Genomic DNA, 22487 nt, shown 5'->3' on the forward strand with positions numbered 1-22487 from the left:
GAGACGATAACGTTTCTCTCTGCGGAGCCCCGTCACTTCACAAGACACGGGAAACCTCTGTTGGTCTGGAGGAGCTGCAGCAGTTATTTCTGCACAAACGTCCACTGTACATTCACTAGATATTCTCAGAGCTAAACTAACTCTTCTGCAGTGTGTAGTGAGCCCGCATGCACGTGAGAGGTGGAGCGTGAACGAGCGCGGTGTGTGAGTGAAGGCAGGCAGAGGGGCGGTCTGAACAGCGTAGCCACACGCGAGCGTGCATCGGACACCGACCCGGTAGATTTATACATGTAAAAAGTTACTAACTGTCCCTTTAACACAATGCTTTAAAGTTCATCCAAGAAATTGAGCGCTTGATCCTATTGGTCAGCATGCAGACGGTCCAACCAGCTGTTGAACCAGAGTTATGAAATCCTTAATGATGAGTGATGGAGCAAGAGATAGATGTATAGATAATATATCATAACTTACTGTGGTTTATTCAGAAATTGTGCATAGTTAGCAGGGGGTAAAATGTAGTCAACGTAATGCAGATCCTACTATAAATGCAAATGCAGATCCTTCTATTCTGATTGCATCAGAGTTAACTTTTTTATGCTCAGATTGTATGCATATAGCAGTGTTTTCCTAAAATTAGATTTAAAAAAAAAAAAATCGCAATATATCGCCTTACTTACAGTATCGCAATATATTGCATCGTAACCCCTGTATCGTGTTATGTATCTTATTACCAGATTCTTGCCAATACACAGCCCTAGTGTTTACGATTCTAAAGCGTTCTACGTAGTCTTCAGAAGAGGCAGACAAAACAACTGTGTGGCTAGTAGAAATGTTCAGTGACCTGCCACAGTGGCACGTGAGGGAAGAACTTAATTTTAGACCCTGGCAGGGGGTAAAATGTAGTCAAAGTAATGATGTAATGCATTTGTGTAGTGATCCAAGGAAGAATGTGCCAAATGAGAAACTGATATGTCATTAATTAACAGATTTATTTTGACTTTATTAGGCACAGCCTTTTTATTTAAAATACAAAAATACACAAAATATAAATATTAAATTAACACAACGCTTTAAAGCTCATCCAAGAAATTGAGCAAAAATATATATTTTTTTAATTCAACACTGACAGACATCCAGCAGGTGATCCTGCAGATAAGTAAGGGACTCTTCCACGTGGAGCGGTAAGGCTTGGCCGAGGTCAGCCTGGGATCTGGACAGGAAGGCCTCCACGGCTTCTTGGATGGCGGGCTTGGATACCACGTCCTCCCGCTTGTAGACGAAGTTGGCGGCTTTGCTTCTTTGATCAGAGACTGAGCTGCACAGATAGCCTGGGGTATATAACACATGAAAGAAGTTAGGAGTGAACCAAAGTGGGCTTGGGAGAGTCAAGTGAAGTAATTTTTTACGTGTTGTTGAAATGTTTAATATTCAGGGATAAGGTACATCGGGTATGAAATAGTTAATAGAACTCATGTCTTAGAGAGATTCTCCAGAAGAGATCATTTCTATTGAAATCAGCGGTTAAAAGGACTATCACAAATACACTTTAATGACAATACAGGTGAGTATTTGAATAAAAAAACAAACACATAAAACCAAAAGACCAAGCACAAGAATGGTAAAAAAAAAGTTCACCAATATTACATTTTGCAAAACTAAAATTTGGAATATAGCATAACATAAATCCATTCATTTATTCAGTAGAATACATCAATGATAATTACCAGATATGAGCCAAAGACAGATATACACCATTGGGTTAAGCAGAGAGGAAATGGAAAGACATTTGACTAGTTCAGGGGTCTGCATCCTGCGGCTCCAGAGCCGGCTCTTTAACTCCTCTCCAGTGGCTTTGACAAAGAAAATATATGGAAATGAATAACGGTTATTTTTTAACATCATTGCTGTAGGCCTAAAGTGTTTCTTACATTCTCCAATTGTAAAAAAAATATGTAGCCTATACACCGAATACAAATTATCATAATTTCAATCAACTAAAATGTGCGTCATAGCCTATGTATGTCTTCAGGCGGGCGCCTTATCCTCTGATTTTGCTGAACCTTAATAGCTTAATAGGCTAGCTATGGATTCCAAATCCCAAAAAAGAAAAGTCTTTGAGTAATGTAATTGTGCGTGGAGAGATTCGACAACAAAAAAGTAATATTGAAAGACATTTTCAGAACAAGCACACTGCATTTGCCGAACAGCCAGAAGGAGCTTCCAGACAAATGTCCTGAGATGTTTCTTCAATGTCCTGCCTCTCATTTGGACTCGGGTCCTCACTGCATTACACTATAAACTGTGTTACCTTCATTATGAGGCTCAGATATGTTTTGCAACTCCTGACCCCTGGACTAGTTGATCAGGATAGTAAAGGTTTCTGACCCCTGGACTAGTTGATCAGGATAGTAAAGGTTTCTGACCCCTGGACTAGTTGATCAGGATAGTAAAGGTTTCTGACCCCTGGACTAGTTGATCAGGATAGTAAAGGTTTCTGACCCCTGGACTAGTTGATCAGGGTAGTCCAGCTGCTCTTTGATCTTTTTAACCAAAGTAAGAACTTCAGCTTCGCCCTCTTTTCTGTCTTTCTCCGCTGGACATAAAAGATCCCAATAAAACAGCTCAGTACAATCCCATATGGTATCGCACCACATATTGCTCATCCACTGGAGTCTGAGGTTTCCCACAGGCTCCGAGCACTGTCTGCTTCCTGGCTGCAAGACACTGGAAAGCTGGCCTAGTCGGTAAAGATGTTGGTTTTGATTCTGATGACATCATCTGACTCACCTTATTTTGTTTTTTTGGAATTTACTGAATAACAAGAAATATGTTCTCTTCAATTTTAGAAAATTTATAGGGAGCCATTTCATGATCATAGCTGCACACACTGTTGCGCAGTGTACCTGCATTTACCAGCAACATCTCACCTTTCATCGCTTTGTTGTAGCTGAGCAGCAACATCCAGAGAAGATGGACCAACTCTTCCCACCTCTGCCACCTTTCAGTACCATCCTGGAGAACACAGTCATGGATCAGTTCTGCTTGTTGTGGTTTAGTGTTAATGTATGTAATATGTTAATACCACTACATCTGTGAAGAGCAAAGGCTGGCCGATGAGGTAAAGAGTGATATTCACCGAAGGGTCTGGCGCCAGGGTGCAGTACTTCAGAAAGTGAAGCAGAAGACTGAGTGACATGGGCAGAGGGATTTTCCGTGGGCATGCGTAGTCCAACAGATGTTCCAACAGCTTACATCTCAGCAGCTTGCTCTGCAGGCTCTCTAGCAACAACATCCTGGGTGTCAGAAACAGATTAGTCAGTGACAGCTTGGAAAACTGGGGAAAGGAGGCACATTGTGCCATTAGAATAATTATATATTTATTTCTGTGTTTAATCATGAATTACTGAATTGATGCATTTAAACAATGCAATTAAAATGTCTAAACCGTGTTGTAAAATATTATTACATGAATGAAAATCTATTTCGATATCCTTATTTTGTTACTTGTCGGGTTCTGATTTCCATTTTACAATTAATTTGTCTGCCTGGTTTAATGTGTTCTGTTTCTGTTTCATCCACACTTGTATTTAAAAAAGTAACAGTGTGTAGCAATTTGGGGGATCTATTAGCAGCAAGGCATGGAACATAATATTCATAACTTTGTTTTCATTAGTGTATAATCACCTGAAACTAAGAATCGTTGTGTTTTCGTTAGCTTAGGGGCTGGAGCCGATCCCAGCTGACATTGGGTGAAGGCGGGTACACCCTGGACGTGTCTCCAGACTATCACAGGGCTGACACATAGAGACAGACAACCATTCACCCTCACATTCACACCTACGGGACAATTTAGAGTCAACAGTTAACCTGCATGTCTTTGGACTGTGGGAGGAAACCGGAGAACCCGGAGAAAAGCCACGCTAACACGGGGAGAACATGCAAACTCCACACAGAAGGGCCTCGAGCTGGATTAGAACCTACGACCCTCTTGCTGTGAGGCGACAGTGCTAGTCACTGCCATTTTCATAAACAGCTCCATGCTGGATTACATGTTTTCCATCAGCATTTTTCTAATTATCTTTCTCTCGATAAATCTAAATAAATTATCAGTGCTAACCACAGCACCATCGTGCAGCCCCAGGCTTTGTATATTAAAGAACTATTTCTCCCTCTAACACTTCAACTTTCTCTTAATGGTGATACCAAGCCGCTCATCTTGCCTCACTCGTCTCATCTCTCCTCCTCACCTGTGTGCTCGCAGACGTATATTGCCGATGAGCATATGGAAGAGCTCCTGGGATAGCTTGGCAGAGTTTAGAGCTGGAGAACGGTCCACCTCCAGAGCCAAAGACAGCATCCTCTGGAAGACGGACACCAATCTGCACGGGTCAACGGGACAAAACACTTAGAGGCAGAAGAATAGAAGCAGCCATAATGATACATCCATGCATATAACAACTCCTAATTCACCTGATTTGTTCATCTCTCTCTCTGGCTGCTTCTCTACTCTCTCCATGCTCTGTTGATTTCATGATGGCAGAAAAGAGCCACTTGATGACCTCCCTGGAAAACAAAAAAAACATCAACAGTATTACTATAACGAATGAAAAATAGAAATTAGAGACTAACTTTTTATCCGTGTACTATTACGTGATCACTCTAACAGTGATTTGCAATATCTGATCGTATCACAAAGTGAAAGTGCTTTGTTAACTCTTGATTTCTTAAGGCTGCTATGAGTTTCATTTACACCAAAGAGGTGGGCTTTTGGGCATCTTCCAATAACACGTAACATCAAAAGAGAAGAGCAGCATATTTAATATCAGATAAGACACGTGGAAATTATGTCACTGCAAAAAAGCAAAGTAAAAGTAGATTACTGTATAAAAGAGAGTGTGTAGGAACGATCATTTGCGTGGGAAGTTCACTGAACTAAACATTCTATAAACAGTTTCAACAAAAGCTGTGTGCACCTGACGCGAGGGAAATGCTGATCACACGACAATGTTGCCTTGGCGATGGACTGGTGGAGGGCAGAGATGGAGCGTTTGGCCTGGAAGTCGTCCTCCAATGTCTGCACAACATAGTCCAGAAGCAAACGCACAACCTCCCATGGATGTCTCTTTGCGTGGTCCTAAGGAAGCGAGAGAAGCACAGATGTCAGTTTACTGAAATCATACAAAAAAGCTGTTCAGCTGTAAATATGTCTGCATCATAAAGCAGAGTGAAAAGAAATGTCTAAATATGTTTCAACAACTCTGGTGGTAAGTTTGCTATCTGGGATCGTACCTGAGTGGCCATGACTGAGGTCAACAATTCCCAGTCCCACGGAACTGTGGTAGTATCAGCATTGTGGTGTCTGCAATCAGAAAGCAGCTTTAATCTCTGAATTCAAAGATGGAAATGGGAGAGACAAGATGGAAGAGAGGACTGTAGGACAGATAGAGAATTTAAATAGGAAAGGCTACAAATAATACATTACTATTAACTCTTTAATCCCAGGTTCCCTCACCTCTGTGTCCTCATCAGCAGATTAAAGGCCTGCACGCACAGGTGATAAGGACACTGTGGGTCGAGCAGAATGCCACGCAGCAGGTGGGAGGTGATATCTCGGGGGGGATAGTAACCTGGCTGCAGCAGGTCAGACAAGAGCTGCAAAGTGCCCTCTGGGTAACTCTCATCGATGGTACTGTAAACCAGGCTCAGGCTCTGACGGCATAGCACCTCTGGAGTTCCAAAACCTTTATCTTCCTCATCGAGCTAAAAAAAAATCATAAAAAGGAAAAGAAATGCTGTATACATTCAGACTAGTAAAATAATAATGTGTCTCTTAAATAATAAAAATATAAATGTCTCCTACCAGGGCTTGAGCTGGTCCAGACATTATTTTCCTGAGTGTAACTGGGCACACATATTGCCTGTCCTCTCTACTGGCCGCCCTGAAGTCCATATCAAATCTGCTGTCTTTGTTCACCTCGTCTCCATCGCTCCCGTCTTGCCAAAGAAAAGACACTGGACTGTCAATGCCAAGATCCCCTCTGCACGTCCCGGTCCCAGATCCGTCATCCATGTCCTCATTTGACAAAGCAGGTACACTTGGTACGCTCCAGCGCAAGATGTCAGAGCTGTTTGAAGCCTCATCAGCCTTAACCACCACCTCCGATCGCCAATCAGACGTATCCTCAGCCGGTGTAGGCTCAGAGGTGGGTGGTGGGTCGACTTGGCTCATAAGGTTATGAGATATGGGACTTGTGTGGGACAGAGAGTCAAGGTCAAAAGGCTCAGAAGGGTTTGGTCCGGTGGTGGGAGAGGGGGCGCATGAGTGATCAGAGCTTTGTCTAGATTCTGCTTTGTCCAATTCCAGTTGTTGCAGTTCGGAGCAGATGACTTCTTTTGGTGAGGAATCCTGCGCTTTATCTCCGGATGAAGACTCATCTTCACGAGTGCCGTGCTCCTTTGAGGTCGCAACAGAGCCCCCTTCATCTGAGCAGGGACAATCAGCTGGGCTCTGTAGATGCTGAGACATTTTAACATTTAACGGTGTGATAGGAAGTTCATGACTGTTCTCTTGTTCTTCCTGTCTGACAAGCGATTCAACCACCTTAGGAGGAGACTCATCCGGCGAGGGATCCATGTGAGGATCGGCAGTTCTACTCCAATTACTAATGCACTCTAGTGCTTCGCTGTTATCGATTAGTTGCCTGAGGTGCAGTGACATTTTTTTACGATCACGATCACTGTTTAAATAGACAGAATACTTTGGCGTTTTCAGTTCAGCGATGTTAGTTTCAAGAAAAGGCACTCGTGTTAATCTTACAACTGCTGTCCGATGATGTGCTTCATCGGTCTGCTTTGGGGGTTGTGTTTGAGAATCCAGATGTATCTGCTTTGGCTTTAAGTCCCGCTGTAGTGCAAACATAGTTGGGTCTCTTGAGAAGCTTTGCTGTGAGTTACAATCATCTTTGTTTGAAGTTTGATTTTTATTTGTACTCTCTTCTTTCATTTGAGAATCATTCGGTGGCAAATTCTCCATCTTCTGTATCTTCCCATTTGCTACGTCGGTCTCAGTCAAGTCGACCGTCAAGGCAGTGGAATTCGGTCTTTTGTGCAACTTCAGCTGTGGAAGAGTCCATCTGGGATCTGTGAGGTCAATATAAAGCTAGAAAAGAGAAAAAGAGAAACAGAAAATGTCAATATGTACAGTAAGTGGTTCCTTATACATTACAGAGAAGAATAGTACGGCCTCTGATTCTGTCTCTCCTCACCTATTCAAAGGCATATTTAGTCTGACGATAAGTCAAAGTTGCTTTGTTATGACCCAGTAAACATGGTTTGTGTGTGTGAAACTATTTGGTAACTCCCTTATGATGATTTTATTATAGGTAGCCATAAAAGAGCTGAAGGCCGATGCAGCTATTTCCTCTTGGCCAATAACCAAAAATAATATGAAGTTGTCAAGCTTGTATTTTAAACTGAGTTGCCAACCGTCAAGAGATTATGCCATGCCCTTAATATGGAGATAACGAACCTATCCCTTTGACAGGCTACCATTAGCTCTATGAAATCAACGAGCAGGATGGCTTTATGGCAAAATCTGAATTTAATTATAGATGGAAATGTTAGCTAATGTTAACAATAAAGTACTGAAAAAATATTACATTTAGGAGCACACAAACCACAAGGCATATGGATATAGCGTCACATAACACTGATTTATGCTAGCCAGGGTAGGGCAGATGATGCTAGCAGCTCAAAGACACATCATTTAAAGGTCCCACATTATAAAAAAAAAGTGAGATTTTCATGTCTTTTATATTATAAAGCAGGTTTAAGTGCTATATAAATACCGTTAAACTATCAAAATGCTCAATATACAGAGAAATACACACAGCCCGTATTCAGAAACTTTGCATTTGAAACAAGCCGTCAGGATTTCTGTCCATTTGTGATGTCACAAATATACAATATTTTGACCATTACACGGTTTTAAACGTAAACATTCTAAATGTGTCCCAGTTTATTTCCTGTTGCAGTGTATGTGAATAACATCAGCTGACAGGAAGTAAACATGGACCCAAACTGTTGCTTAGCAACGCAATTATGTTGCAATTCCATTGAAATGCACTAAAACGGAGCGTTTCAGACAGAGGGTGAATACAGGCAGACAGTATGAGGAAAATAGTTTTTTTTAACTTTACAGCATGTAAACATGTTCTAGTAGAAAACACTAAATACAAGTAAGAACCTGAAAATGAGCACGATATGGGACCTTTAAAAGTATTTAACGTTAAACACAACAAGCTTGTTGATAAAACAAAGTTTGTTAAAATAAAGTTGTGTGTGTATTATAATAACATGAAAAGCCCAATAACATTACTCTGATAGTGTTACTCACCTTGACAAGCCAGCAGAAGTTGAGTATATTTGAAGCATAACTAGCTGTTAGTTACCTGACTGAGCTGTACCTGAGCTACAGGTGTTAGTTTCTAAAGTTTACAGGCTGGCTGCAGCGACACCTTGAGGACATTAAAGGTTAGCTAGTTAGTCAGCACTAACAGTTTCTACAGTAACAGTCGAGGAGCTGGTTGGTTATCTTACCGTTGGGACGTTGACGTTGACGGCACCGACGTCAACCCGCACAGCTGTGAGAGGCAGGGGGTCAGCTGCTCTGGTCATGACGTCATCAGCTGCTCTGGTCATCACGTCACTGAAGGAACCGATGATCTCCACATCAGAGTCCTCTCCTTTCTCACTGTCCGAGCTGACAGTGATCACATCATCCATCTCTCCTCTCTCTGTTAACCACCTCAGTACCAGACTTCAGCAGCTCATCTCGAGCAGACACATGGTCGTCCTAAACAGAGTAGATCTAACTCCTACATGATGATGATGTTTGGTAGAAAAACCAGCCTCTAGTTAGAGATCTAACCTGGACTTTGAGCATTTCCTTGTTTCTTTCTTCCTTGTCTGTAGTTCTGGATTAGACTATTTATCATAATTCATGCAAATTAAGTAACATTAGCTAGTTTAAAACTAAACTACAACCGAGAAACAATCCAATGACACATGACTTCCTTATAGTTGATTCAATCTGAAGCATGATCTGCATCTGAATGTGACACTTCCTGTTTTTTTCTTGTATTTGTTCTTCTGTGGTTATGGTGGATCACAACCAGCTGCTCAGTGGTACAATATCACCACCTACAGTACTGGAGGTTTATTTATTATTATTATATTTCAGTTTACATAGTAACAGCAGAAAACATTAAAATCATTTACATACAGAAGAAGCATAAACATAAACAAAGAGCTGTGCAAAACATAAAAGGACAACAGAAATGAAACAAAACCAACATTAAAAAAAAAAAATAAATAAAATAAATAGATAATCTTTAAAAAGTAACATAAAACACAAAACATACCAGGGGTTAAAGATAAATAAAAAAATAATAAAAAAGTAACATAAAACATGCCAGGGGTTAAATATAAATAAATAATAGTTACTTAAGTAAAAACATTAAAATGGGAGCACAAACTCACTGTTTTATTGGCTTTTTTGTTTTTTTTTGCAGAGGATATTGTCTTAATATATAGTTCCATTTCTTTCTTAAAAACATTCAAATGGACTTCCGGTGGCGCTACAACAAGATGGACGTGTAGTGGTGAGCTCCTCAAAGTCGGTTTCTAAAAGTACCTTCTATCAATATAAAATAGCATTAAAACCATTTTAACTCAAGGATGAAAGGAGGGAAATCGCAGAGGAGGCATAAGACTGACAAAAAAATGAATAAAACACAAGAAAACTGTGTGGCCGAGTTCGCTGACCTGAATGACGACGAAGAGGCAACGGCAGAAGAAGCTAACAACAGCTAGCCACAATGCGCTACTACAGGGCCTGACAGCAGTACTCTCCAAAGAGCTGAACGACTTTAAACAAGATATGAGACTGGACCTTGGTGAATTCAAAAACGACGTCAAGAAAAATATGAAAGAAGATTTGACAGAGTTTAAAGACGGAGTTATGCGTGAGCTACAGAGTCAGAATGCTAACATTGCGGAGGCGCAGACCTGGAATCAGCCTGCCTGGAGATGAAAGACGCTGCTGACGGTGGTGAAACAGAACAAACTAGTGGATCTGGAGAAATAACCTCCGTATTTATGGAGTACCTGAAGATAAAGAGGGGAGATCAGTTGCTGAGTTTGTGAGTGAGTTGTTTAAAAGTCACCTCGCACTACCCGAGGGAGCTGAGCTCCAGATTCAGCGGGCTCACAGGGCTCCGGTCCCGAAGCCGGCGGCGACCGCCACTCAACTTTCTACAGTTTCACATTAAAGAGCTGATCATTCAGAAAGCCTGGCAGCAGAGAATTGAACTTGACGGCAAACGACTTTACTTTGACAACGACTACGCAGCGGACATCATGGAAAGACGCAAGGCAGTTAAAGCAGCACTGAAGGAGAAGGGGATCCGGTACCAGACGCCCTACACGAAGATACGAGTGCACTGGGACTCCGGACTGCGGATCTATGAGAGTGCAGAAGATGCAGCCCGGGATCTGAATCAACGTGGAGTCAAGGTGACGGTGACAGCGAGGAGGAACACCGGGAGGATCATAGAGGAGCGTCTGAACGAGCTGTTGCCATGGAAACGATCCAACGCAACTGGCGGTGCAGCGCAGCGTGCGAGAGAGAGAGAGAGAGAGAGAGAGAGAGAGAGAGAGAGGCTCACGGAGTACATGCGAAGCCCACAACGTTAAAACAGAGAGACTAAAGAGATAAGTGTGGTTCAAACAATTATAAACATGACAGAATCGAACTAAGATTCCTCTATGACAGAGTCTGGGAATACATCTTGTTTAATGAAAGAGGCACCTATTGAGATAAAGGTATAATTTAAGTTATTACGAATATTATTATTATTATTATTATTTGTATTATTACCAATTAAACTCGAACATTACTTTCAGCTTGAACTGGGCTCTACGGCCCTTATTAACACAATAGACATTTTAAGATTGTGCCTCTTAATAATTTCAGTTACAAGGATAAAGATAACAACTAGTTGTTTTTCTTTCTTTTATTTCGGTCTACATTACTTGAAGAAAAATGCGAACTCTGGGCCACATATTATAAAAGTCTTATGACTTAATTCAATAAGTTTGTGAAACCGATGGAGGGAGTGTTGTATGCGCTGAATGTTGGACACTTCTAGTATACGTGGAATACCAGTTTGTGGATTTTTTCCCACTACTAGGGAGGGCCCCCTCAGTAATGAGGTATGTTACCCTCCTCCCACCAACAGGGAACTCAAGGGATGGCAGAGTACATCCTTTGCTTTTGAAGTCACAAAGTTCTGTGTTCAGTTGACGTTCATAAGTTCATATATTTTTTTTATGTATGTTATTTTTTTTATGTTTGGGTTTGGATTGCAACATGACTCCATAAATAGAAATGATAGAGCATAATATTAAGATATTGTCGTTGAATGTGAATGGTCTGAATAACCCAGTTAAACGTCGGAAAGTAATGACCAAATTAAGGAAAGACAAAGCACAGATTATATACTTACAGGAGACACATTTGTCTAGGCAGGAAAATGGGAAGCTTAAGAGGTTTGGCTATACAAATACATTCTATAGTTCATTTCAACATGGTTGTAGAAGAGGCGTGGCCATTCTCATCCCTAACTCTGTGAAATTTGAATGTTCTAAAGAAATTTGTGATAAGGAGGGCAGATATATTATTGTGAAAGGAAAACTGGAAAACGAAGAAGTGACATTGGTCAATGTTTATGCCCCACCAAACAGTGAAAAACATTTCTTTAAAAACCTGTTTGATAACATTATTTTGGAAATGGAAGGAATATTAATTTGTGGGGGTGACTTTAATATCGTGATGAATAGTAAGCTAGATACAACAAACAATAAGAAAAATACCAACCATGTTACAAAAATGATCAAGACAATATTTAAAGAATTTGGTATAGTGGATATTTGGAGAGAACTGCACCCCTCTAAAAGGGACTATACACATTTTTCAGCACCTAACAAAAGCTATGCTAGAATTGATTATTTTTTCATGAATAAAAAAGATCTATACAGAGTAGGAGAATGTGAAATTGAAGGAGCGGACGTATCAGATCACTGTTCAATTTATCTCAAAGTAAAATTAAAATCACAGGAGAAAAAAACATTATGGAGATTAAATGTAGGATTATTAAATAATAAATCAATTGTCGAGATCAAACAAGAGATTATAACATATAAAAATGAAAATGATAATGGAGAGGTTAACCCTGCTATTTTGTGGGACGCTCTTAAAGCAGTCATGAGAGGGAAGCTTATTGCCAGGACAGCATCTATCAAAAAAGCTAGAGAAGAAGCCTTTAAGAGGGAAAAGGAAAAACTGCTTGAAATTGAACAACAACATAAATCTACACGAGACTCCACACTACTACCAAAAATTAAAGAGATCAGGGATAATATAGATACATTATTAACCACAGAGATAGAAAAGAAAACAAGATTTCTAAAACAATCCTACTATGAGGTGGGGCCTAGAGCAACCAAATTGTTAGCAAAAAGACTGAAAAAACAACAGGTGGATAGGTCAATTCATAAGATAAGGGATACCCTAACAAATCAGATGGCCTATGAACCAAAAGAGATTGAAATTATCTTTAGGAACTACTATGGGAGTTTGTATAGCCAGCCCCCGTCTGCTAACATTGACCAAATGAGAGCTTTTCTAGAGACACTGGACTTACCATCAATTGGGGAGGATCAGAATGACCTTTTGACTTCACCCATTACAAGAACAGAAATCAAGAAAGCCATGAGCAGACTAAAAACAAATAAGTCCCCTGGCAGTGACGGCCTACCAACTGAGTGGTATAAAACATTCAGTGAACAACTTATACCACTACTCGAGTCCTCTTTCAATTATACACTTGAACATGGTGAACTCCCACCATCCTGGAAAGAAGCTGTTATATCAGTGATTCCTAAGGGGAAGAACAGTGAGACCTGCTCTGGTTACAGACCCATATCAGTATTAAACATAGATTATAAACTCTACACCTCAATTATTGCAAAAAGATATGAACATTTCATGAATGACATTATAGATGAAGATCAGACAGGCTTTATTAAAGGGCGCCAAACCCAAGATAACATAAGAAGAACCCTACACATCATTGAACATGTCAAAGACAAAAATATTAGTGCAGTCTTAATAAGTCTTGATGCAGAAAAGGCATTTGACAGTGTAAACTGGGCATTTCTGTATCAGGTACTTGAGAAATTTGGACTAAATGATAAGGCCATTCGATGTATTAAAACTCTTTACCAAAATCCGACGGCAAGGATAAAAATAAATGGCAGTCTGACTGATAGTATAGTACTAGAACGGTCCACCAGGCAGGGATGTTGTCTTTCCCCAACTTTATTCGCAATTTTTATAGAACCCCTTGCACAAGCAATTAGGCAGAATAGAGACCTTAAAGGGATAAAGGTTGGAAATGAAGAACACATCATTGGGCTCTTTGCGGATGATGTGATCTGTTACTTAGAGGACCCTGACACTTGCCTCCCTATATTAACCAATCAACTTGAGGTATTCGGCTTCTACTCTGGATACAAATTAAATTTAGCAAAAACACAGATTTTAACAATTAATTATTACCCATCCGAAACTATACGGCATAAATATAACTTGAATTGGAGTTCTAAAAAAAGTACTTATCTCGGCGTTACATTAACACGAGGAACTGAGAAATTATATAAAGCCAACTATATCAAAGTGGATCAGGACATTAGGAATGATATTGAGAGGTGGGCTGTCCTCCCACTGGACTTCAGTTCACGAATAGATACCATCAAAATGAATATACTCCCACGACTCCTCTACTTATTTCAGTCATTACCAATTGAAATTCCTGAGAAACAATTTAGAACCTGGGATAAAGTTATTTCAAGATTTATATGGAATGGTCAAAGGCCAAGAGTCCGATTTGAGACATTACAGATTGGGAAACATAAAGGGGGTATGGCGTTGCCAAACCGTAGGGAATATTTCAATGCAGCACAAATTAGACCAATAATCTATTGGTGTGCCAAGGATTATGAAGCAAAATGGAAAAATTTAGAGAGATATGTACAAGGAAGAGAAATTCAGAGCCTTATTGGGGACAGAGATGTAGCAAAGGATTTACTTGACCAGGTAGATACTATTACTCGATTTACATTAGAATTTTGGTTTAAATTGGTACGGAAATATGGATTAGAGAAGGAGCTCAGATTACTTCGATGGATAGCCTATGACAGAAATTTGATCCCTGGCACTCTTGACCAGAGATTCAAACAATGGATTCCAATTGGTGTAACAGCATTATGTACAGTAATAAAAGATGGGAATGTTATGAGTTTTCAGGAACTGAAACAAAACTATTCATTGAGCAACCAGGACCATTTTAGATATCTGCAATTAAGGGACTTTTATGACAGAGACATAAAGCACAATGTCAATTTAGATAAAAATGGGATAGTAAGAACCATAATTGGAGTTTATAATTCAAAAAAATATAGGATAATATCTACATTATATCAGTGCCTAATGGAGAGAAGGGGAAATACAACATCGTATGTAAAGCTGAAATGGGAAAAAGAATTAGGTGTCACTATCACAGAAGATGAATGGTTACATATCTGGAGAACACAACAGTCCACAACATCTTCACGTACATGGAGAGAACACTGTTGGAAGAATGTAATTCGATTTTTTATAACACCCCAAATTACAAATAAATACGTGTCTGTAGCACAACCTTGCTGGAGAAGATGTGGGGCCATGAATGTAGACCATTCACATATATTTTGGCTTTGTCCTGAAGTTGCACAATTTTGGGGAAATGTTCATAAGGTTATCTGCAAAATTTTGGGCTATGATATACCCAAGTCATGTTTGGTACTATATTTCGGCAATATGACTGGAAATACTGTGTTAAGAGAAGACAGATACCTGTTGAAAGTGTTGTTGGCGGCCTGTAAGAAGGCCATTACGAAGAGATGGTGTAAGGCAGAACCACCTACGCAAGATGAATGGCTGAAAATTGTGAATGAAATATATGATATGGAACTGTTAACCCATAGGATAAGAACACAAGAGGAGCAATGTCGAGAGAAGTGGGAGAAATGGACAATGTTTACATGTCAACGACAGGATGAGGAAATTAACCATTGAATATGTCATAGTAATAAGAAAACTTTGTAGAGACAGGGCAATCTATATCCTTTCATGTTTTTTGTTTTGTTATATTGTTCTATGTGTGTGTTGTCTTTCTGTCATGGAAAAGCAATAAAAACAAAGTATCAAAAAACAAAACAAAAAAATTAAAATGAGGTTCAACTCTCGCAAATTGTGCATTTATGAATGTAAAACGTTGCGACAGTAATAATGAGATTGATTAGAAAATATTCGTTCTCATATATTGTGTTGAACCTTAAATAATATATATCATATTTTTCCAAGATAAATCTACAAACATCTTTCCAGAGTTTACTGGTGTTGAACAGTCTGTTTTTTCGTTTTTTTTATTATTATTTCAAAATGACAGTATCCATAGTAACAGCAGAAAACATTAAAAATATTTACATACAAAAGAACCATAGAGAAAACATAAACAAAGAGCTGTGACAAACAAAAGGACAACAGAAATTAAATAAAACCAACATAAAATAAAAATAAAAATAAAAAGACTTTAAAGATATTGCATACATTCATTGTTTTCATTGCTTTTTTGTTTTGTGAGGAAGAAATTGTTGACAGATATAATCCCATTTCTTTCATAAATACAAAGAAATTAGGCTTTTTTTTTTGTAAATTTGACAGAAATGTCTTCTTTAAGATTAACAGAAGTGTTCGTGAATGGTACAGAGGACATCCTGTAAATCGACAGAAATTTCTGTTTCAGGGTTTCACGGAAAATGTTCTAGTAATTTTCTGCCTGGACATTATCTGTTTTTCTACAGATTGTTTTTATTAGATTGTAGCCTGTGGGGTCAACATTATAGTAAAAGTAGATATTTGTATTATTTAAAAAAAAATCTGTCAAACACAAAAGCAGTCATGATGACTTAAAAACTTTAAATGATTTCCTTAAAACACCGTCTCTTGTTTTTCTATTTTTGTTGTTATTTGACAACTTAGTTACAGTCACAATTAAACGTGTTACTGAGAAGTGAAGTGTCTCACTAACCAGATTAAGTCATTGAAATGTCAGATGTGTTGCATGATTTGCTATAATATATACACAAATAAATAAACATCAAATCCTATCTACAGTGACATTTTGTGACATTGTGTAGTCTTACATTTCACCACTGGAGGGCAGTCATGTTGTGCAAAAGAATTTGAAATTGGCCAAATATGTCTGTTTGTAGCAATCGAACATCTTTGTATTCCTCATAGAAATTTCCCTTAAAGTCACTTACAGCTCAGAGAAAGACCTGATTTAAGATCACATGTATTTTTATTTGATCTTATTCACCTTATGAGCTTGACTGTACACAGGGAGGCAGACGTGTTTGTCTTCTTGTCCACAAAGGGCCTCTCTGTTGACGAGACACATGATCCAAACAGCTCTAATGCTTACTCTGTTTTCCTCTGACTTCTCTGATACCTGGGGATGATGCATTCCCAACTGGACAGTGTCATACAAACCCTTGGTGTTATAAATGATATAAACACAGAGCTGAGTATAGGCTGCATGGAACAGATGTAATGCATTTCTGTATTTGTATATCCACAGATGACACATTACATGGTGTTTGACAGCATGTTTCCTGTTAGAAGCATGGACGAGTGTTTTTTTCGGTGCTGACATCCCTAAAAGCTGCTTCCTTCTGATGTGAAGCTGTGACACATGTTCACACACATACAGGCCTACTGGTGCGTTCAGTTGATAACGATACTGTATTTATGATAAGCACATTGCTTAATCTGTAGAAGCTGTTGTCAGTTTACGGCCTTGTTTATAATGTCACGTCAATAATTTGTTTGTGTTTTGAAATGCGTGTGGTGTGGACGGGAGATATTTCAGGATACATATTTTTATGTTTGTTTTTCAAAGAAATATAGATTTGCATGCTCATGTAATTGGACGTCATTAACCTCAGATGCCTCCAACCGTTAAACCTTGTGAGGAATATGAGTCATCGTAATCAAACATACACAACCTCCTGACATCTATTAAGCAATGTGAAGTCTTTATTAGGAAGAAATAAAGCATAAAGGTTTCTTTTTATGCCTTTGAAATCATCCTTACTGTACCTTCTGTCAAAAAGCTATCAATTCTGGAGCACACATTTCGCTCCAGTTTGAAAACAGACTAAATGTCTCATAGAAAGTAACAAGTTATTATATGAGTAATGATGTCCAACACAACAGTGGTTGATGCCAAATCATTTTTGTCAGTTGGTCCGTATTATTGCGTTCAGTTCATTAGTTCTTGGGAAAACAAATATTGCCACAACGTCAAACCTAATTCAGCTGAAGGTGGTCCAAGTTCAATTAGACGGAGAGGGAACGATGACCCTCCAAACAGTCTGCTGCCCGTACATGGACACATGATTAAGCATGAAATACTTTATCAGCAACAGAGCGTGCTGTTTCCTGTTGTAAAAAGGTGAACAAAAAGCACGTCTCCACTCATTAGTAGTAGTTATACTTGCATTGGAAACCAGTGATGTCTGATAGGAGGCCAGCTGGCTTTAGACGGACGTGTTTGAGGAGATCTGCGAATAGAATTGGACTGAAAATATAGAGAAACTGTGCAAGTCTTTCTTTTTCAAAGCAGGCTGTGAAATCAAAATAATCTGGAAATCAATCAAATATTGTAATAACTGCCTACTGTTTGACAGTCTATATGTGTTATAAAATACCCCTTTTGTTTCAGGGGTTATGTGCAGGACTATTTCTTGACTGGGCACAGTGACTATCTGGTGTCTCCCGTGGATGTCTGGTTAACCTCGACGGTGACACCACGACTCCAGGAAGCCCGGCCCAAGAAATAGTCCCACAAATGACCGTCAGCAAATTGTCATTTTTAACATATACATCGTGTTGATATTTGGGCAGACTAATGGACTTATGGCATATGAAATGTATATCTCTCCATCAGCTAAATTGTATGTCATCACAAAGTTTGATTTATGTAAACAGAAATGACCACTAACAGTTATTTATCAAGTTCATCAGACTATTTTATCTGTCAATATGTACTTTGTTTTTTATTATTTATTTTATTTAAAAAAAATCTTAAATATATATTATTTTATTTAATTTTTTTTTACATTTTTTATTATTTATTTTATTTAAAAACAAATCTTAAATAAATATTATTTTCTTTTTATTTCTTTTTAAATGTTTTATTATTTATTTTATTTAAAAAAAATCTTAAATATATATTATTTTCTTTTTCCAATTTATTTTAAAGGTACTATAAGTAACTTTCAGAGGATCCTTGTTATTAATGACACCTGTGAAGGTCTCCGTTTTTAAAGTTACGTTACAATAGTTCATACATTGGCAATATAAAGTGATTAAATCATGTAAAATGTTACATATAGTACCTTTATTGTTTTTTGTTCTTTATCCTCTTTGCATCGGCAGCAGGTGAGTGTTCGGTGGGAGGGGGCTTTGGGGGGAAAAATACCTAAATATGGAGGGACAATATTGTGCTGTATTTGTATGTTTCTCTACACCTGATGTTACTCCAAATAAATTATTACGAGAGGGAAAAAAAAGTGTTAATAATTAGTGAACTTTAGAAGTGCTGGTTAGCAGATTTTGGTATCTTGAACTGCTAACTGTTTCCCTCTGTTTCCAGATAAACGTCTCCTATTTAACGCACAGATATGGGAGTGATATCAATCTAAACGAATAAGCTTATTTCCAAAAACTATTCCTATAAGTGTACTTTCTTATATGACAAAAGAGAAATTCTCAGGTTGTCGCTTGAGTCTTCTCATCGACTTTGGATTGTCTTGCTGAGTCAACAGTGAAGTTCAGACCTGTGAGACTCACTCAGAGATCACTTACTGCAGCTTGTTGTCTGTTTGTTGAGTGTACCCCCCCCCCCATATATATATTACAAATCAACAGAAAAATCCCTGTGCAGGTAAAAGTTCAGTCTTCATCAGCTGCCTGACACAACATGTGCTCCTTAATTTAAATCCACTCAGCAGCAAACTAATAACACAAAAGGAAAAATGATATTTTTTTTGGGTCTGTATCAGCAGAGATTCTCACAGGATATGGAGGCCCACGAGGACAGGCAGCAAAGCATGCTGGGAGCAGTAATTATCATGAGTGTACAGTGAAAACATCACAACTCCACAAAGTTTATTTTCAAGAGTTTTGAAAAGAAGTTTCAGACGTTTTATATCTCAGAATCGGTGAATGAGTATTTGCCTCGAGGCAACTTTAACTACTTTGAGTTTAAAGGTTCTCCTGGGACGGATCATTGTTCAACAACATGCCTGTCTGAGCAGAGCAGGTTGAGCGTAGTATTATCAGTCAATATGAGGACAAGTAGTCTCAGAGAGGAGGACCTGGTTAGACCGCTATCTGTGTGTATACTGAGGAGCTGACAACTGTGTTTATCCCTTCCTGTCCCAGACAGACAGTCCGGGCTCTCTGAGACACTGATACCAACACTCCGCCGCAGTAGGTCAGAGGTCACATCTGTTGTCTTATCACATTCAGCTGATAACTAATAAAATCTAAATAAAGAATTTGAGATCAAATATCTTCTGTGGAAAAAAAAATCCCCCGTCTCTGAAAATCTGTTTAGATCTTAATCAACGTCATGAATACCTCGAGGCAGGCTGCCTGACTAACCTGGTAGCCTGTTTTCATAACAGAGAGCTATGAATAAACTCCAAATATATAATACACTCTTGGCACGGAGGGATAGTCGTTTTCAAGGGTGGTTTAAGGTTTCAAACTGTCTGAGTGCCGGCTAAGTCATAATACACAATACGTGCACTGCATGGTATTCAAAACTAACAGAGAGAGATGGAAACAAAACTTCACCATGCAAAACCAAGTAGTGTTTCCTTCACAGAGTTATTTTCTACATCAGGTAGTTTATTACCATGCTAATGACATCAGTGGGGGAAGATGTACCCAGAGCTTTACTTTTTTTTTTACTTTTACTTAAAGTGTCAGTAGGCAGTATATATTTTTGGCATCATTGGGCAAAAATTCCATAATAACCTTTCAGCATATTGTAATTCAAGTGTTCTGAGAGAAAACTAGACTTCTGCTCCTCCTCATTTTTTTATTAATGTAATACTTAAAGGGACTATTTGTAACTTTCAGAAATGCTTCTTAACAGCGACACCTGTGGCCGTGAAATCAACGAAAGTCAGCGTCGGGCTCGCGCTTGCTCGCTCTAAATATACCTGAACGAGCATCACTCAAAACAGTGAGGCGACACACGTCAGCTAAAACCACAATATCACTCTAAGTTTCAGCTGCTTGGCAGTAATGTTAGCTGACCAGACGAAGGTCTCTCCATGAACATGATTTAGATCTGATCCTAATGTTGGCTTTTCCTGCCTCAGCGCAGGCTGATGCAGCGGGGCTCTGCAGCGTGTCTCCCTGCTCTCTCCGCCCGCAGCCGGAGAGAGCAGGGAGACACCGGCACCCGGTAGGTAACGAGACGATAACGTTACTCGCTGAGGAGCTCTGTCACTTCACAAGACATGGGAAACCTCTGTTGGTCTGGAGGAGCTGCAGCATTTATTTCTGAACAAACGTCCACTCACTAGATATTCTCAGAGCTACTAACTCTTCTGCAGTGTGGAGTGAGCGCCCGTTCACGTCTAGAGGTGGAGCGAGCTGAGCGAGAACGCGCGCGCTGTCTGAGTGAAGGCGAGCAGGCAGAGGAGGAGAGGCAGCGGCCCAACGCGAACGCACATATGCGAGCGCGCATATGTGGCGACCCGCTACATTTATACGCTTAAAAAGTTACAAACAGTCCCTTTAATCTGAATAGTAACTATTAACTATGTCTGTCAAATAAATGTAGTAGCGTAAAAACTCAATATTTCCCTCTGAATTGTATTGGGGGATATAAGTATCATTAAATAAATGTACTTAACTATTTTACACCACTGGTGTTTATTAAACCATAATCCCCTTTTCAAAGTTTGCTGGAATCACTTTCAGTGAGAGTTATAGTGTCAAGTAGAACAATCGCTGCTCTGCTTATACCCATAAAATCAGTATTTGTGATAATGGTAAGGCCTTATCCTGTAAGCGGCCTTGTTTTGCCAGGCTATCAAAAGCTTTTGGACATGCTGGCCAGTAGCACATTCCTGTGGTCTTATGGAGAAAGGGACACAAGCTCTATAGAGCTACAGGTTTGTTGCCACATGCAGAGCATCATGGGAAAAAGACTGAGCATCCCAAAAAAAAACAGCAGATGGTCGGGGCAGAGAGTCACGTCTCATGGAAATGAGACGTGACAACAGGAGAGAGAGAGGGAGTAGAAACAGCTTACAGGACCAACAGGTGTCAACTGTCACCGCGAGAACATGAAAGAGACAACAAGAGAAAGAGGTCTGACAAAGTTAGACAGCGATGTCTGAAAAGCATCCAACAACACGCCTCCTCACTTTTTCTGTTTTGCTTGTCCACATCCATGTCATGCTCTTAAGCTGTTTTGACCATGCCGCGCATCCCCGCCGTCAAACTCAGGACCGTGTTAGTCACCTCTGGCTGTGGAGCTGCACGGTATACCCCTAACAAGGTTCATCTGAGTGGCATAGCGTGCCAGGTCCAGAGACAGGGAGGCTGATGGACCGGAGCCCGGTGACTCACTATGCTATCCGTGACCTCAGAAGGCTGATGGATGTCACAACAGGATCCTTCACTGGACAGCTTTATACTGCTGCTAGGAACTACTGGACGCTGTGTCGCAGGACTGGAAAAGATATTTTGGCATTCTGTCATTTTGTAAACACCTGAAGAATCAAACCTTATTCTGGTACCTCTCACAGGGCTGGGTTTCTTCTCTTGTGGGCCTATATTATAATAAACCACAACAAAACTTAAAGGGACTGTTTGTGAGAATCAGAAATGTCTCGTTAACAGCGACACCTGTGGCCGTTAAGTCAACTAAAGTCAGCGTCCTGTTGCTCGCGCTTGTGTTCGCTCTACATAGACATGAACGAGCATCGGTCAAAACAGTGAGGAGACACACGTCAGCTAAAAGCACAATATCACTCTATATTTCAGCTGCTTGGCAGTAATGTTAGCTGACCAGATGAAGGTCTCTCCATGAATCAATGCTGATCCTAGTGTTGGCTTTTCCTGCCTCAGCCTCCCGACCGCGGCCGGAGGGAACAGGGGAGACACCGGAGCTTTGGTCGGAGACGATAACGTTTCTCTCTGCGGAGCCCCGTCACTTCACAAGACACGG

At 39.7% G+C, this 22487-nt stretch overlaps 2 protein-coding genes across 6 annotated transcripts in view; one reads left to right on the forward strand and one right to left on the reverse strand.

Moving 5' to 3' along the window:
• Positions 1–22487, forward strand: part of tmem126a (transmembrane protein 126A) — a 592581-nt gene that overhangs the window by 427464 nt on the left and 142630 nt on the right. The window lies entirely within an intron of this gene.
• On the reverse strand, positions 988–9107 carry simc1 (SUMO interacting motifs containing 1). 5 transcript variants are annotated; one of them, XM_074649461.1, is made up of 11 exons: positions 8599–8925; positions 5861–7159; positions 5513–5760; positions 5290–5359; positions 4974–5134; positions 4471–4563; positions 4248–4379; positions 3083–3293; positions 2928–3012; positions 1725–1850; positions 988–1328 (listed from the first exon to the last, which is right to left on the reverse strand). In XM_074649461.1, the coding sequence occupies exons 1-11, from the start codon at positions 8782–8784 to the stop codon at positions 1117–1119; spliced, it is 2823 nt and encodes a 940-aa protein (XP_074505562.1). In that variant the 5' UTR covers positions 8785–8925; the 3' UTR covers positions 988–1116. The 5 variants fall into 5 exon arrangements, with proteins under 5 accessions (XP_074505562.1, XP_074505563.1, XP_074505567.1 ...); XM_074649462.1 differs by having other exon boundaries at positions 3137–3293; positions 8599–8924; XM_074649466.1 differs by lacking the exon at positions 8599–8925 and adding an exon at positions 8396–8499.

This window comes from Sebastes fasciatus, chromosome 10, assembly GCF_043250625.1.
Source record: "Sebastes fasciatus isolate fSebFas1 chromosome 10, fSebFas1.pri, whole genome shotgun sequence".
NCBI lineage: Eukaryota > Metazoa > Chordata > Actinopteri > Perciformes > Sebastidae > Sebastes > Sebastes fasciatus.